The following is a 17,626-nucleotide window of genomic DNA, read 5'->3' as shown; positions in this document are numbered from 1 at the left end:
GTGCAAGGCATAATATGTTATGGGTTGAATTTAACTATATATAATATTGGTGTAAATACACCATAGTTTACACATAAGTTTAACTACATAAGTAGTGTAAAGGCATCGTTTGATTTTATCTCATAGTGTGGCTACCTTCAACAACAAGATACCAGGTATTGCACTATTTCGAATAAACAACACTTCTGTAATAGATGAGGAAATTACTGTTATTTATTCTCAGCGGGCACCACCAACCCAGACAGCACCGTTTCGGAGCTTGTTGGCTCACTCATCGGTGGGCGGGCAGGTACCCTGGTAATGCAAACATGCCACATGGTTGCCAAATGGTGTAGGTAATAATAATATTTTGAAGACTAAATGCACAAGGCATAATATGTTATGGGTTGAATTTAACTATATAATATTGGTGTAAATACACCATAGTTTACCCATAAGTAGTGTAAAGGCATCATTTGATTTCATCTCATATTGTGGCTACCTTCACAACGAGATACCAGGTATTTCACTACTTCGAATAAACAATGCTTCTCTAATAGAGGAGACTATTGTTATTTATTCTCAGTTAGCACCACCACTCAGACGGCACCATTACACTACTTATGTAGTTAAACTTATGGATAAACTATGGTGTATTTTCTCCATTATATACTTTGGGAAAAGAAGGGAATCTCCATTGTAACAGATCTGGTGAAGCACCCTTTCTTTCCAGTAGGGGTCTTGATGAATAACCACAACTTGACATTTTTCTGAGTAATAGTTTCACCTCTGGTTCAGTTCCTGTTTACAAACTTGTTTCACTTCTTAATTCATAGATTGCAATTTTGGGTAACCTCCTGCACTTTATTAGAGCCTCCCTTATTGACAGGTTACTGTTCCTTTCCATTGGGTGGGACATGTATAATAGTAGTATTTCAACTGGTATTCCACAGGAATGAATCCTTTCTGCTTTACTTTATCCTTGATTAATTACCATTCCAACTTCTTGGAGTTCAGCTTGTATCCTATAGAGATGATCTTAAGGTCTAGGCCACTTTAAGTCTTTTGAGGAAGCCAATACCAATTACTCAATTATTACCTAACAATCACAAAAATTATTTCTTGTCTTTTGGTCTGTCTGTAAACAAAAATCATGACATCTTACTATTTCCAAAAAAGCAGGCTGCCTTCCTAATTTTCCCAAATATTTCTGGACAAACAATTCCAAAGGTTCTGTGCATAAAGACAAATGCCAATCTTTCACTAAATAAAAAATGGGAATCTACTCTGATGAGAAATTCCTCTTTCATACTCAACTCCAAAAACTCAAAATCTCTTCACAGATTATTAAGAAAAAATCTTGTACATATTAACAATTCAGCCTTTACCAAATTTGTAGGGGTTTTACTCTTCTATTCTGTACTGAAGTTTCATTTTGCCAATTCCAATCTGAAGAACCTTCTAACAGTTCAGTATCAGCTCTTGAAATAGGCTAACCCTTCAATCCAGTTTGTTTATATAACATTAAAACTCAATTGTCCCAAAAATTAGGTCTTATCAGCCTAAAATCTCCTTCACCAAATTATATATCCAGCATTGACCCACACCTTTTTGGAGCAGAATCACCTGACATATTCACTCCTGAAAAACCTAGTCAAAACCCTCTCTGGACCTATTGCATAACAGGATTAAATCTCTTGATTTAATTCTATTATGGTTTTAGAATTAGTAGTTATAAGTGATACAAGCAAGCTTATACTGCATCAGGCAAAAAAAAATCCATTTCACCTATACATCCTCTCCAAGAGTTTGTCTAGTTCTTCATTGAATATATTCAAACTATCCACTTCCACAACAATGGATGGAAGCTTATTCCAACAAACAACAACCCATTTGGTAAAGGCAAATGTCGCCATATCTATTCTGAAACCATCCTTCCTCAATCTGAATTTATATCCCCCCAACCACAATGCGCATAGTCTGAGCAAGAGGAAGAATCTCATAAATAGCAAGTTTGCTCAAGCCATTCAAAGCCTTAAACACCTCAATCAGATCACCCCACAGGTGCTGAGGCTCCAGATGCTGAAATTTGAAGAACTGAAGACTTCCTTAGTAAGAGCATCCCTCTGTGCCCCCTCACCAATCTAGTTGCCCTTCTCTATACTTGTTCTGGCAGCTCTACATCCTTCCTTAAATTAGGCCTCCAAACATGTATGCAGTACTCATAATGTGGTCTGACCATCTTAAGTACAGGTGGTCTGACCATCTAGAACAGGCACAGAGAAGGGCAACAAGATTAGTGAAGGGAACAAAATAGTGCTCTTTCATTAGTAGAGGCATACGATACAAGAAAGCAAGCTTATACAGAATGCTTTCTTATATCAGCAAAAAAAAAAAAAAACCTTTCCATTTCACCCATCCATTCACTGCAAAAAACCTGTCCAGTTTTTCCTTGCATTTATTTAAGCTATCAACTACGATTGATGGCAGTTTGTTCCAGCAAACAAACCACCTGCCGGCTAAAGGAAAACTTCCACATAGCTATTCTGCAACTGTCTTTCCTCAATTTGAATTTATGCCCCCTCAGGTGTGTAATCTGAGCAAGAGGAAGAATCACATCAGCACTGAGCTTGCTCAAACCATTCAAGGCCTCATACATCTCAATGAGATCTCTTCGCAGGTGCCTCGCCTCCAGACAATGCAATTTGCAGAACTTAAGCCTTTCCTGGTAAGAGCAACCCTTTGTTTTTCCCCTCACCAATCTCGCTTTCCTTCTCTGTGCTCGTTCCAGTAGCTCTACATCTTTCTTAAAACGAGGCATCCAGACCTGTATGCAGTACTCAAGGTATGGCTTGCCCATCGCCTTATACAAGCAGATATTCAGCTCCTTATCCTGGCCAGCAAAATTCTTGTATATCATTGACAATATCCCTTGAGCTTCTCTGGCAGCCTGTCTGTCTGCACTGCTCAGAAAACTTCACATCTGACTGCAAAATTACCCTAGTCTTTTTTCATTCTCCAGTACCCTGAGTGTAGTACTGCACAGTGGGTACATTACTCTAGTGTTACTACTACCTATATGCAGTACTTTGCATTTGTCAATGTTAAACTTCATTTGCCTCCTCTCAGCCCATCTTGCTCAACTTTTCTAGATCCTGTAGCAGTAGTGTACTGTCATTACTGTCACTAACAATCCTGCCAAAATTTGTTTCATCTGAAAATTTGTACATTAAGCCTGATATACCTTCATCAATATTACTGATAAATATAGAAAACAACAATGGGGTCCACTAATAACATTAGTCCACAAAGAGCAGTGAATACCTAGAAAGGCCTCAGTTCTGCAATTTACAGAGCCTGGAGACTAGGCAAGGGATCCATAGCCAATTCAAGGCCTTAAGCACCTCAATCAGACCTCCACACAGGGAGATCTGATTGAGGTATTTAAGGTCTTGAATGGATAAGTAATCTAAATGTTAATGGCATTCTTCCATCTTGCCTGAGACTCTTTTCATCTTGCTGAGACTACAAATGTGAGTGGACAAATTCAAGTTGAGGAAGGATGGTTGCAGAATAGATGTGAGGAAGTTTTCTTCAGCAGGCAGGTGGCTGATTGTTGGAACAGGCTTCCATCTATTGTTGTGAAAGTGGCTGATTTGAATAAACTCAAGAAAGAACTAGACAAATTCTTGGAGGGTATGGATGGGTGAAGTGTGTAGCTTTTTTTTTTTTTTTTTTTTTATGGCTGACACTATATTAGTTTTCTTTCTTGCATCATTTGCCACTACTATCACAGACTTTTTCTAAAGTCACCTGTTACAACTTGCATTTATCATGTGAAAAAAATGAAATCCAATTTGCATTTGAAGAATTTAAATTACTTTAATGTTTATGGCCTAAATTTTTAAGTACATACTTTTTTTTTGATAGAAAATAAAAATTCAAGTAGTAAAGTATTAACACTACTAGAAGAAAATACCGTGGAAGGATAAACAATGCATGTTTTATGATAAGTCACAATTTATGTAGGTTACATTCCTGATTATTATAATAAGAGTAGTAATAAAAAAAAAAAAAAAAAAACATACCTGTACTATAATGATATACTTCAATTGGCCTATTATACATTTCTGACATTGCCTGCATTTCTATATGATTTCCATGAATGTGGTCACAACGTTTCCGTTGGATATACTTTTCAAAATCTTCTGTTACATATTGAGAGAAGTAGTCTTTATTCTTTGCCTGTAAATAAAAAGATGACAAATTCAAGATTCAATATTAAAATATATATTATTACAGGAATAAATTAAGTTTCTAAAATATATGTAAAGGAATTATTAACACATGTCAAATTAAAGTAATCTGCAACAAAAAGAATAAAAGTGAAAATTCTTAAAAAATCACTTGAATATGATTTGAGGGTTGGCTGCTGTCTTCAGATAACACAGGCAGATGCAAATACGCACACTGTAAGATCAAAGTCCAAAAGGCTTTCACAGGAAGTGCAAAACCCACTGATAATTGTAATGATACTGGTTGCCAAAAGAAGTTACAATGAAACTGTGAATGCCTCTAACCACATTGGGCCCACAAGAGTTTAGATATTTTTTGGCTTAGCCAAAGCCTTTAAAAGTAAATTTAAAAGCCTTTAAAAGTATACAGAAAATGCATAATACAAAAAACGAACTTACAATGAGATTAGATTTTTTTTTTTTTTTTTTTTTTTTTTGGTAGTTGTTGGTGCATCGGCTTCTGTGGCCATAATGCACCTCCCAAAGTTTTTTTGAAGTACTTTGATCCAAGCCCGAGACAGGAATCAAACCCGCGACCTTTGGGTTGCCAGGCAGGCACTTTACCCACCCGGCTAGCCCGGTCGGCATGAGATTAGGTGCCACCTGAATTCATTAGTATTCATCATATGGTGCAAAGAAGCACCATATGACTAATATACTACTTTTGCTGTACTTTGTATAAGCCAAAAAACATCTATTTGACTGCCTCTCACATAGATATCTATCCAACTGAGTTTTTCAATAACCCATGCAGGCAACTTACTGCAATAATTAACTCATTGGCTAAGAGAAAACTTCCTGCAATCCAGTCTAAACCTCTCCCTCTAATTTGAATTATGGCTTCTAGTTCTGAAATAAGTTAAAATTTCACCCTCATTCATTTTACTTTCACCTCTGAGAGCCTTATACACTTCAGTCAAATCAAATCTCCTCTAAGATTTCTAGTTTCCAAGCTCTGCAAACATATATTCAAAAATCTTTCCTTACATGGGTACATACCCTTTTGCCAATCTTACCAGATGCATCTTTTGCACAAGAAGGATAATGTCTTTCTTGTTTTTTTTTCCAAGGTGCAGTCACCATAGCTGGAAACAGTATTCCAAGTGTTTGGAATTGCCTTATACAGTGGTATTATGACCTCTCTATGTTTACAAGCAAATGTTCAATAAATCACTAAATCATCAATAAGATGCCATAAGTGCTCCTTGTCACCTGTCTTAAGTTATTTTGGTTTTGCCATTCCCAAATGTAACCCAGCTATCATTTAATGAAGCATATTACTGAATTAAATGATAGATGCCACTCTTCTTGACCATCTCTGAATCTATCTAGGTCCTGAAGAAGCTATGCCTGACACCGATCACTTACTACTTGTTCTTACACTGATCTTCCACTTGTTTAGATTACGAACCAAAGGGGGCATAAATTCAAATTGAGGAAGGACAGATGTAGAATAGATGTGCGGAAATTTGCCTTTAGCCGGCAGGTGGTTAATTGCTGGAACAAACTTCCATCTGTTTTGGAAGTTGAGAGGTTAAATAAATTTAAGGAGTAACTGGACAAACATTTAGAGGGAATTGTTTTATTTATTTATTATTATTTTTTTTTTTTTTGGCTGATGCTGCATAAGCTCATACACTTGCTTTCTTGCATCACATGCCACTACTACTACTATGCCAATCTTGATATAATCTACAAATTTTGACATCATGTCATCTACCCCTTTATCAATTTCATGTATGTGTGGGGGTGGGGGGGGGGTTGTTTATTGTAGCATTAGCTGCTATGGCTATAGTGCACTTATTTAAGAAAGTCAAATATAAGAGTAGTCCCAGTACTGATCTTTGGGGAACCCCACTTCTTACTTTAGAATCTTAAGAATAATCAAAACACTCTGCCTCCTTGCCCTGCAGCTATCCTAAAATCCAAGAGGGATAAAGAATAGCAGTTAAATACTTCTTATTCATTTCTGATTGTTTGTAGTATTCAACTCACTAGCTGTTATTAACTTCTATTACTAATAAATTTCAACACAAATTATGTTAAAAATAAAAACTTATCAAAAAGTAGTGAGCGAATGCATATATTCAATAGATCACACCATATAGCAGTGCAACTTAAATAAATATCATATGCATTTGAACTGTAAACATAATGCAAGGGTAATTTTAGAATACACAGGGCATTTCCAAATTACACAAACAAAATTAGAGATAGTTGTGTGTATCAAAATTGGTAAAAAATGCCTGATCCCAACTGTTACAACGCTATGACTGTGTGAATTTAAAAAAAATATATTATGGAGTTTAAATGGTAAACTATAATAAATTATAATACATGCCCCCAGTAAAATTGCCAAACAGTCACAGCTCTGTAACCATTTGGAATCAGACATGTCTATATGAACTTTTATTCTCACTTGTTTTAGTATACAGAATTATCCCTATAATTTTTTCAATGTAATTTAGAAGCCCACTATAAAACAAATGAGTGGACTGAAGCTTATTGTTGTTGGACTAGGTCACTTAACATATTTACAATAAACTGAAATAGCCTCAGCATATCAATCTGATTATATTTTCTTTAGTGTACTTCTTATATTTACTGTACTAAAAAATGTACTACATTCATTACCTATTTTGAAATTCATTAAATTCACGCACACACAGCTTGGCAGTTGCATGACTAAAGCAGGGAACTCTAAGGTTAAAAGGGTTAGGAGAGAAAACCCAAGATCACACTACTTCTTTGATAAGAGCTGTCTCAGGTGCTATTTTTCCAGTGACAAGCAGCAGCCTAGCCAGTTTTGCTTTAATGATCTTTTTAATTCTCCTTCAGTAATCTTTTTTAAAAATTTTTATTTGATCATTTTTCAGTTAAGAAATGCTGAATAAAAGAAGGCATTACTGTTATACCTTTGTCAAAAACAAGAGATCATCCTCTTTGCTGATATATAAACTGTGGTCTTTAAGGTGGTTAGTACCATTCAACCTATAGGGGATGTGGATAACCTATAGGGGATGTGCTATAGGGGATGTGGATAACCTCATATAGGTTATCCACATCCCATAGGGGATGTGGATAACCTATATGAGGTTATCCACATCCCCTATAGCTCTTCTGGAACCACTGCTGTTGTATTTATTCATAGCTTTTACAAATGCAGAGGAAAGTCTTCTCTTTGACTAAGAGTCATCTATATTCTGGACAATGGTGCCAAGAAATGATTTGATTTGGGGGGGGGGTGGAAAATCCTGGAAGAGAAAGTTCAGAAATATGACATGAACCCATCTGCTAAAAGTGAAATACCAACAATGAGAATAAATCTATGGTTCCATTCATGCCACTAGAGAAATTTGTCAACATGGCCAAAGTTTGTGGAGAGGAAGAACTGTTCTCCACAAGCAGCCCAATGTGAAATGATTGATATAATTTAAAAGTCTATTTCAATGCCTGTATTTGAATATATTCCTCAACTTTTACTACTTTGCAATGTAGGGCAAATGCATCCTTAGGAATTAAAAGGTACACAATCTTAGTTATGCATCAAAATTGGAAGTTTTTCTTCTCTACACAATTACTCACAGGTAAGTATAAATTTGCTAATATGAGTTTTGCATTTTAGACAAATAATGAATTTATCTTTTTGCACGATGAAATCTGTATAAAATAATAGCAACTTAGGTTAAAACTTGAATACTGGTATGTTTTCTAATGAGAGCATAAACCAAAAGTTGGCCTCTCGCTAGAAAAATGAAAGTGCCCCCAAGATAGAAACTGAACAAAGAAGTGCAAACAATTTATGTTATTTCAATACCTCCACTGAAATATAACTCCACAGCCTTTACAATATGAGAAACTGTCATTCTCTTGTCTAGTTTGAATGCACATTGCCTTTTTATTGTTAACAAGTAGATGAGAAAGTTCTATTATGTAAAATGAAACTATGTACACTGTAATCTTTATTTTCTATTTGTTACAGGGATATAAAAAGACACTTCACATTAGATTCTGCCAATATACTTGGACAATCACCAATAATTCACATAAAACAAGTTACTGGTGATCCATAATCTATGCAAACATCAAATATCAAGCTTTGATCACCTACATTTTTACAATGACCAATATTAGCAAAAGATGAGGATGAATGTTTAAAAATAGCAGTAATTACTTAATTTTTGAAATGAAACAGCAAACCATTATTTGTTCAGAATCAATCTGTCCCAAAAAAAAAAATACAACCTTAAAAAAAACAAACATTACTTAACATAAATTTACCTTGCGTTAAAACAAACTACAATTTTGTATCTTAATGCAAATATTCAAATGCAGTCAATAAACGTGCACTGTAAAAGGAAGGCACATGAAATGAAAGAGCCATTCAACTGCAGCACAATGATATAACCGTGAGCTATCCTGCATTATGGCTAGAATTTTGCTTAGCATCAATCACACTGTCAAGAGTGCTATAAAAGCTGTATACTTGGTTCACAATTTCATGTGTTCTTTGCTTATGTTAAAGTTATTTTATATAGTTTAGTATTTTCCACAAGAAGAGGTAAAATTTTCTAGATTACGCTTTCTTAATTTTAATTCTTTAGTTTGTGGGGGGGGACATATCCTTGTGTGTGTGTTCTACTGATAAAATTTTGTGTAAAAACTGTTTTCATAAAACTTTACCCTAGAGCAGTGGTTTCCAAACTACAGAGATCTACAGACCCTTTCAAAAATCAAAAAAGTTTGTGGATCCCAACATACATCATCATCATCACAGCCATTTTCAATCAACTGCAGGATCAAGGCTTCGCCAGCAACTTTCCAGTTCCTTCTGTTTTGTGCAATGGCCCTCCATTTACTACCCAAAAACTCATGAATTTCATCTGTCCATCTCCGTCGTTGTCTTCCACGTTTTCTTCTAGCTCCTCTTGGGTACCATTCTGTTATTCTCTTAGTCCACCTGTCATCATGTCTTCCAGCTATGTGTCCTGCCCAAGACCATTTTAGTTCTTTAGTTTTGATAAGAATGTCCTTAACTTGAGTTTGATGCCTAATCCACGTGTTTCTCTTCTTATCTAACAGTCTGATTCCCAATATAATTCGTTCCATTCTTCGCTGTGTAGTTATCAGCTTCTCTTCCATTCTTTTGGTGAGTGCCCAAGTTTCACTTCCATAAGTCATGGTGGGTAGTATTCAATGGTTAATTATTTTACGTTTCAAACAAATTGGGATATTGCTCCTCAGTAAGTGACCATATTTCCTGAATGCTACCATCCAAAATTTATTCTTCTCTTGACTTCCAGCCATTTATCATTATTACAGCTAATGACTTGTCCCAGATAAGTATATGCCTCCACCTTTTCAATTACTGCTCCTTCAATCATTATATCCCTTTCTATGGCATACTTGTTAATCATTACTTTTTTTAGCCATATTCATCTTTAGTCCAAAATCCTTACTAACTCTGCATAACTGATTAAGATTTTCCTCTATTTCTTTGGGATCGTGGCTTATGACCACAATGTCATCTACAAATCGTAAATGGTTCAGGTACTCTCCATTCACATTGACTCCTTTCTGCGACCAGTCTAATCTTCTGAAAGCTTCCTCAAGGGCAGCAGTTTTGAGGTTTTAAGGCCATAATGCTCCGGGATATGCGGTGGTCATTCCCTAACCTTTCCTCATCCTTCGTATTTGGTGGTGACGGGCTCGAACCCCAGTGTAATCAAGAAGCATGTGCTATGCACTGCTGCTCCTTCACACCTGGCTATGGAGGTGCCCATCAGGAAGGATATTGGGTACGTCGTATATGTTACTAATTTGCAATCCATCTTCTCCACTGCTGACATCATTCCCTCGCTCCTTGTATAATTCTCTATAGTAGTCTTCTGCTATTTGAATTATACCTTCTCTGCTATTTATAAGTACACCATCGCTACTCTTCAGTTTCAGTATCATTTGTCTTTCTGTGTTACTGCCATTGGCTGCTGATTTAAGTCCTTTGTTTTCTCTTAATGCTTGTTCAACTTTTCTTGTGTTAAATCTTCTTATGTAGTAGGAGTAGTGGCATGTGATGCAAGAAAGCAAGTGTACAAGCAATGCAGCATCAGCCAAAAAAAAAAAAAAAAATCACACTATTCCCTCCAAATGCCTGTCCAGTTCCTCCTTAAATTTATTCAACCTATCAACTTCCACAACAGATGGAAGTTTGTTCCAGCAATTAACCACTGGCTAAAGGCAAATTTCTGCACATCTATTCTACCTTAGGTTCGTAATCTTGGAAGGATCCCATCAGAATTCAGCGTGCTCAACCCATTCAAGGCCTTATACACCTCAATCAGATAACCGCACAGGTGCCTAGTCTTCAGCCACTGTAATTTGCAGAACTTCAGCCTCTCATGGAAAGAGGATCCCTTCATTCCCCTCACCAATCTTGTTGCCCTTCTCTGTACACGCTCAAGCAAATCTACATCCTTCGTAAATTGAGGCCTCCAGACCTGCACACAGTACTCAAGGTGTGGCCTGACTATTGTGCCTTATACAAAGGGACAGTCACCTCCTTTTCCCTGCTAGCAAAATTCCTATATATCATTGACAAAACCCCATGACCTGCCCTGGCAGTCTGTCTGCATTGCTCAGAAAACTTCATATCTGACTGCACAATTACTCCCAGGTCTTTTTCATTTTCTACAACTTTACGTGTAGTAACACACAGTTGGTTTAGCTTCTCTGGGGTTACTTCTACCCATTTATCAAGATTAAACTTCACTTGCCACTCCTCAGCCCATCTGCCCAAATTTTCTAGATCCTGTTGCAGTAGCACACTGCCATTACGGTCATTAACAACCCTGCCAACCTTTGTATCATCTGCAAACTTCGACACTAAGCTTGATATACCTTCATCAATATCATTGATAAATATACAAAACAACAATGGACCCAACACCGAACCCTGTGGGACTCCACTAATAACATTAGTCCAGGAAGAGCAGCACCCATTGATTACCACCCTCTGTCTTCTCCCACTTAACCATCCTTTTATCCATTGTAGCAACTTACCCTTAATACCATTCTGCTCCAATTTGTACAATAATCTTCCATGCGCAACAGTGTCAAAAGCTTTCCTGAAATCCAAATATATGATATCAAAATTATTTTTTGCATCCAGTTCCTTTGTAACCACTCATAATAACTTATCAAACTTGTCAGACAAGACTTTCCCTTAACAAACCCATGCTGTGTCTGAATTATTGCTGCAGTCTTGTCTAGATGATCCTGCAATGCATCTTTAACCAATGACTCCATTATTTTACCCGGAACAGAAGTTAAACTAACTGGTCTGTAATTACTCGTGTCACCCTTCGATCCCCCTTTGTGAATTGGGGATACATTTGCACATCTCCAGTCCGTGGGAACCTCCCGAGTCAAAGGATGCTCTCATAATTATGGTTAAGGGTTTGCTTAGTTGCTTTGCTGCCTCTTTTAATATAACTGGATAGATCCCATCCACCCCAGGTGCTTTTCTTATGTTTAACTTCAACAATTTCTCCTCCACTTTGCTCTGTTATTACAAAATCATTAAGTACCCTGCTACAATTTGATAACCTTCTGCCATTTTCAAACCTTAATAATTCCTCACATGTGAATGTAGATGCAAAATACTCATTCAGTTTGTTTGCTATCTGAGAAAACAAACTGAATGAACAACGTTCATTCAGTTTGTTTCATTGAATGAACAATGTTCATTGAATGAACAATGAATGAATGAATGAATGAATGAATAAACAAAGCTGAGCAGGATCATCAACAGTCGAACCATCGATGTCAAGTGGACCAATCAGGTTCATCCCCTTCCTTTTAGAGTTTATATAAGTAAAGAAATCCTTGCTGTTTTTCTTAGCATCTTTTGTCAAAGATTTCTCGTAATCTGCCTTCGCCTGCCTAACCTCCTTTATGACCTGATTACAGACTAGCTTATATCTGCCTTAGGCTTCTGAGTCTCTTGATAATTTATATGCATTCCATGCATTTTTCTTCTTTGTTATGAGTCTCATTAGTTCATTTGATAACCATTTAGGTGTAAACCTTGAACAATATTTCTTAATAGGTATGAAACTTTTAGTAGCATCCACGATTAATTCCTTGAATGCTTCCCACTTAGAATTTACTGTTGGTAACATCGTCAGTTGATCTATTATACAGACCTGTTAACAAGCACAGACCAGGCTGAGAAAAATTCTACACCTTGAGCCTTGCACATTGTCTCCAGGGCCGAATTGATCGACAAGGCTCTCATCATATACTCCCTCCTATCGTGGCAGAATTGCAGACACTTTCAAATTCAACCCTAATTCATGGCTTTTGTTCAACAGTGACCTATACTTGTTAAGTAATTCTGCTGGTCTCCTACTCTTAATATCATTAGTGCCAACATGTACAACTATATCACATTTTGTGCCCTTAAAAGATGATATCCGCTCTACGTCATCAACCTTTGCTCCTGGCAGACATACCCTGGTCCTGTTCCACCTATCCTTTTTACGAAGCACGTTCCCCGTTTCCCTGACAGTTGAGTCAACAACAACTACTAGTTCCTGTGGGACCAGCACATTCTGCCTTGGGGGTTGCCGCTGTGTCACACGATGACCAAGTGCAAGCTCTGGTGTTGATGTGGGCAGCTGAGAGCTTGATGGGCCCCTCAATTTAGATCCTTCGAGGGCATCCACCCTGTCCTTCAAGCTCTCATATAGGCCCATAACAATGCTGAGTTGTCGCCTGATTTCCTTACACTCCTTACATTGCGCACACACAAAGACATCCCCCATGGCAATATCATGTTCTGTTCCAGAGAGTTCCACAAACATATTTCAAGTTGCACATTTTTTTAGGCTGTGATGTGTTGGAGAATTCCCCCCCCTCAGTTCTCCCCCACCACTTTGTGCCCATTGCTTTGCTGCTCTAGTCTGGAACATGATATTTTAAATTAATAAGATCAATAAATTTAATTAATTGTCAATACTACGCTATCTAATAGAAACAGTGATGCATATTACGCTATATAATTATATGTTAGAACTACCTAGTTAACACAATAAAAATTTGAATTCTCTACCACTCTATACAAAACAATGGCTGCAAGATTCGAACAAAATAATGGTTTTACGTATATTAAGTAGTAATCTACAAAAACTCTTTATCTAAATTAAAAATAACCAGCGTAACTAGAACTATAAGATTACGTATAAAGTACAATATAAATTTTTTTTTTTTTTTGGTAGTTGTTGGCGCATTGGCTTTTGTGGCCACAACGTGCTTCCCAAGGTTTTTTTTGCAGTACTTTGATCCAAGCCCGAGGCGGGATTCGAACCCGTGACCTTTGGGTTGCCAGGCAGGCACTTTACCTACCCAGCTAGCCCGGTCGGCACAATATAAAATAACAATTAGGTAAATAAAAAGGCAAACACATCACTTTTTCGGAGCCTGTAATTCACAGCCGTAATTTTTAAAGAGTCAGCACCCCCTATCATATGTCCTCTCTGAGTCTCTTTCTAATGGTTTTGCATAACTCAGTATACGCAATTTTCTCCTTGTTAGTGTTTATCTTGCTCTTCATTTGTCATCTTCAGTTCATCATGACCAGTGTTTCTTGACTCATTTTTTCTTCTTTGGATTTCTTTTTACCTATAGGTTTCTTGGGCTTTATCACTTTAGAAAGTTTTAATATTCCTCATTGATATCTTGGTCCTGAACAGGCTGCAGAAGCTCAAACTTGTTCTTAAGTTCCAGTACATACTGCTTTTTCTCCTCTTCTGTTATCTCAAAAATCTTCATATTATTTACTCGCATCAGTTTTTTCGTTTCTTTTCTTACATCTATGTCAAGTGTGCATCTTACCATTCTGTGATCACTACCAACATTTACCTTGTTCAGGACGGTAACATCATTCACAATATATCTTCTGTTAGTGAGGATGAAGTCTATTTCATTAGTTGTTTATCCATTTGGGCTCTTCCATGTCCACTTTCTGTTCACCCTTTTCTTGAAAAAAAGTGTTCATTACTGACAATCTTCAAGATTCTGCAAATCCCACAAGTCTTTCACATCTTTCACCAATTCCAAAATTTCCTATAGTTCCCCTTTCTGCGCTGTTTTGTCTCGTTCCAACCTTAGCATTGAAGTCCCCCATAATGATAGTGTAGTGGGTTTTCTGCTCATCTAGAAGGCTCTCAATTTCGGTGTACATTTCTTCAGCCTCTTCATCATCTTGGCTCATTGTTGGTGCATAAATCATTATAATCTTTAGCTTGTACCTCAAAAATCCTGAGCAGTAGTCTTGACATCTTGGTGACGTACTTTTGAAATCCAAAATGTTGTTTTTTATATATTTATGGACCAGAAAGCCAACTCCACCTTCGCTCCTTTCACTGTTTCCATTGGTGTACAGCAGATTTCCACATGATAAACTTTCCCTGGGTGGATGGGATCTATCCAGTTATATTAAAGGAGGCAGCAAAGGAAGTAAGCAAACCGTTAGCCATAATTATGAGAGCTTCCTTGGACTCAGGGGAGGTACCCATAGACTGGAGATGTGCAAATGTGACCCCAATTCACAAAGGAGGATCAAAGGCTGACACAAGTAATTATAGACCTGTGAGCTTAACTTCTGTTCCAGGAAAATTAATGGAGGCACTGGTTAAAGAAGCACTGCAGGATCATTTAGACAAGACTTCAGTTATAGCTCGGACACAGCATGGTTTTGTTAAGGGGAAGTCTTGCCTGACCAATTTGATTGGATACTATGATGCAGTCACAAAAGAACTGGATGCAGGGAATAGCTTTGATATTATATACTTGGATCTTAGAAAGGCTTTTGATACTGTTGCACATGGAAGACTGCTACACAAATTGGAGCAGTGTGACATTGGAGGCAAATTGCTGCTATGGATAAACGGGTGGTTGAGGGGGAAAAGACAGAGAGTGGTAATCAATGGACACTGCTCATCGTGGACTAATGTTATTAGTGGAGTCCCTCAGGGCTCAGTGTTGGGTCCATTATTGTTTTCTGTATTTATAAATGATATTGATGATGGTATATCAAGCTTAATGTCCAAGTTTGCAGACGATACAAAGGTTGGCAGGGTTGTCAAGGACACTACTGACACTATGCTGCTGCAACAGGATCTGGAAAGGTTGAGCAGATGGGCTGAGAGGTGGCAAATGAAGTTTAACATTGACAAATGTAAAGTACTACACATGGGAAACAGCAACCCCAGAGCAACGTATCAACTCTGTGGTACTACATTGACAGTGGTAGAGAATGAAAGGGACTTGGGGGTGGTTGTGCAGGCAGATATGAAGTTCTCTGAGCAGTGCAGATGGGCTGCAAGAGTAGCTCATGGAGTATTGTCAATGATATACAGGAATTTTTCCAGCAGGGATAAGGAGGTGATTATTCCCTTTTATAAGGCAATGGTCAGGAGGCCTCATTTCAAGAAGGATGTAGAGCTGCTGGAATGAGTACAGAGAAGGGCAACAAGATTAGTGAATGGAACAAAGGGGTGCTCTTACGAAGAAAGGCTTAAGTTTTGCAAATTACAGTGTCTGGAGAGTCTGGAGACTAGGCACCAGCGAGGTGATCTGATAGAGGTGTATAAAGCCTTGAATGGTTTGAGCATGCTCAATGCTGATGGGATTCTTCCTCTAGCTCAGAATAATCACCTGAGAGGGCATAAATTCAAATTGAGGAAAGACAGATGTAGGATAGACGTGCGGAAATTTGCCTTTAGCCAGTGGGTGGTTGGTTTGGTGGAACAGACTTCCATCCCTTGTAGTGGAAGTTGATAGCCTAAATAAGTTTAAGGCTCAGCTGGACAGGTATTTTGAACGAACAGAGGGGTGAAGTGGAAGTGTTTTTTTTTTTTTTTTTCTTTTGGCTGATGCTGCATAATCTTGCTTTCTTGCATCAAATGCCTCTACTAATGCTAATGCTAAGTGATTCATTTCTTCTTCTTCCAGTCAAACCCCTATATACAGGGTGATTCTAAATTACTGTTGGGGTTTCTGTGGACCATAATTTTCAAACCAAAAACAACAAAATAAAACTGCTTACGGAATATGAAAGTGTAACTCAAAAAGTTTTATTACCTATAGAATCAATACTGCAGAATGCTAAACAACTTCAACATGCGTGCCTTTCGTGGCACGTAAGATGTCCAAGCAACATTCAATTTCCCTCCAAGCGTTCTCCAGAATTTGCGGTGTAACTGTTTCGATTGCAGCAACAATTCTGAGCTTCAGTTCATGGAGGGAAGTCACAGGGGTCTTGTACACGATGTCCTTCACATACCCCCCTGGGAAAAAATCAACCGGCGTAAAATCGGGTGAGCGCAGAGGCCACGGAATTGGTCCACCATGCCCAATCCAGTGCCCAGGAAAATGTATGTCAAGGAATTCTCAGACAATAAGAGCCAAATGTGGTGGTACACCATCTTGCTAGAACACCACATTTGGCTCATGATTTTCCAAATGGGATTACAGATATAGAATGTCCACTGTCACTGTTTTTTCCGCAAAGATCTTTTCCATACTGAGTTTGAAGGTGAATCTTTTCCATACTGAGTTCTGTAACGACATTGTATTGTGATAATGGACTTTGTTTTGAAAAACTAAAGTATGCACACTGCCTTCTCTTGAACAGTCACCATTTTGAAGTGATGCCGACAATATCTCCCAGACACCAATGCGGCAAGTACAGCGTTGCCAAATGAAACTTTGAGTTACACTTTCATATTCTGTAAGCAGTTTTATTTTGTTGTTTCCAGTTCAAAAATTATAGGCTACGGAAACCCCGACAATAATTTAGAATCATCCTGTATAACATATGCATACATTATGTTGTTATTTGGTTTTTAGGAGCATTAGCAACTAAGCCACATTGCTCCGGGGATAAGCGGTGGTCATTCTCTGACCTTTCCGCATCCTCTGTATTTGGTGGTCACGGGCTCAAATCCCGATCTAATCAAGAAGTGTGTGCTATGCACTGCTGCTCCTGACCACCTGGCTGCATATGTTATATGCACACACACACACACACACACACACACACATATAGGTTGCAGAGAAACTATACCGACAAACTTGAACAGGTGATAGATGGTACCAAAAGAAACATTTTTTTATCAAGTAAACATAGGTCGTAAATGAGTCATTATCACAGCAGAAGCTATTAAAGGGTTGTAAAAATCAGAACACCACATTCAGTAATTTAACGTCATTTAATGCATACAAATCATTTGCTGTGGCACACAAAATAGAAAAAATTCATAAGTGCTTGAACTGGTGACCGTGATGTT

At 37.7% G+C, this 17,626-nt stretch overlaps 1 protein-coding gene across 4 annotated transcripts in view; it reads right to left on the bottom strand.

The window, feature by feature from the left end:
* The window catches only part of LOC150089094 (OTU domain-containing protein 5-A-like), a 176,940-nt gene that overhangs the window by 65,504 nt on the left and 93,810 nt on the right, over positions 1-17,626 (bottom strand). For all 4 annotated transcript variants that reach the window (XM_090371059.1, XM_090371057.1, XM_090371058.1 and 1 more), the window contains one exon: positions 4,068-4,224. In XM_090371059.1, coding sequence (XP_090227185.1) covers positions 4,068-4,224 — 157 coding nt within the window. The remainder of the gene's footprint in view (positions 1-4,067; positions 4,225-17,626) is intronic.

Source organism: Mastigoproctus giganteus, chromosome 3, assembly GCF_048544385.1.
Source record: "Mastigoproctus giganteus isolate SK-2022 chromosome 3, ASM4854438v1, whole genome shotgun sequence".
NCBI classification, from domain to species: domain Eukaryota; kingdom Metazoa; phylum Arthropoda; class Arachnida; order Uropygi; family Thelyphonidae; genus Mastigoproctus; species Mastigoproctus giganteus.
This window is presented reverse-complemented; position numbering and strand designations above follow the sequence as displayed.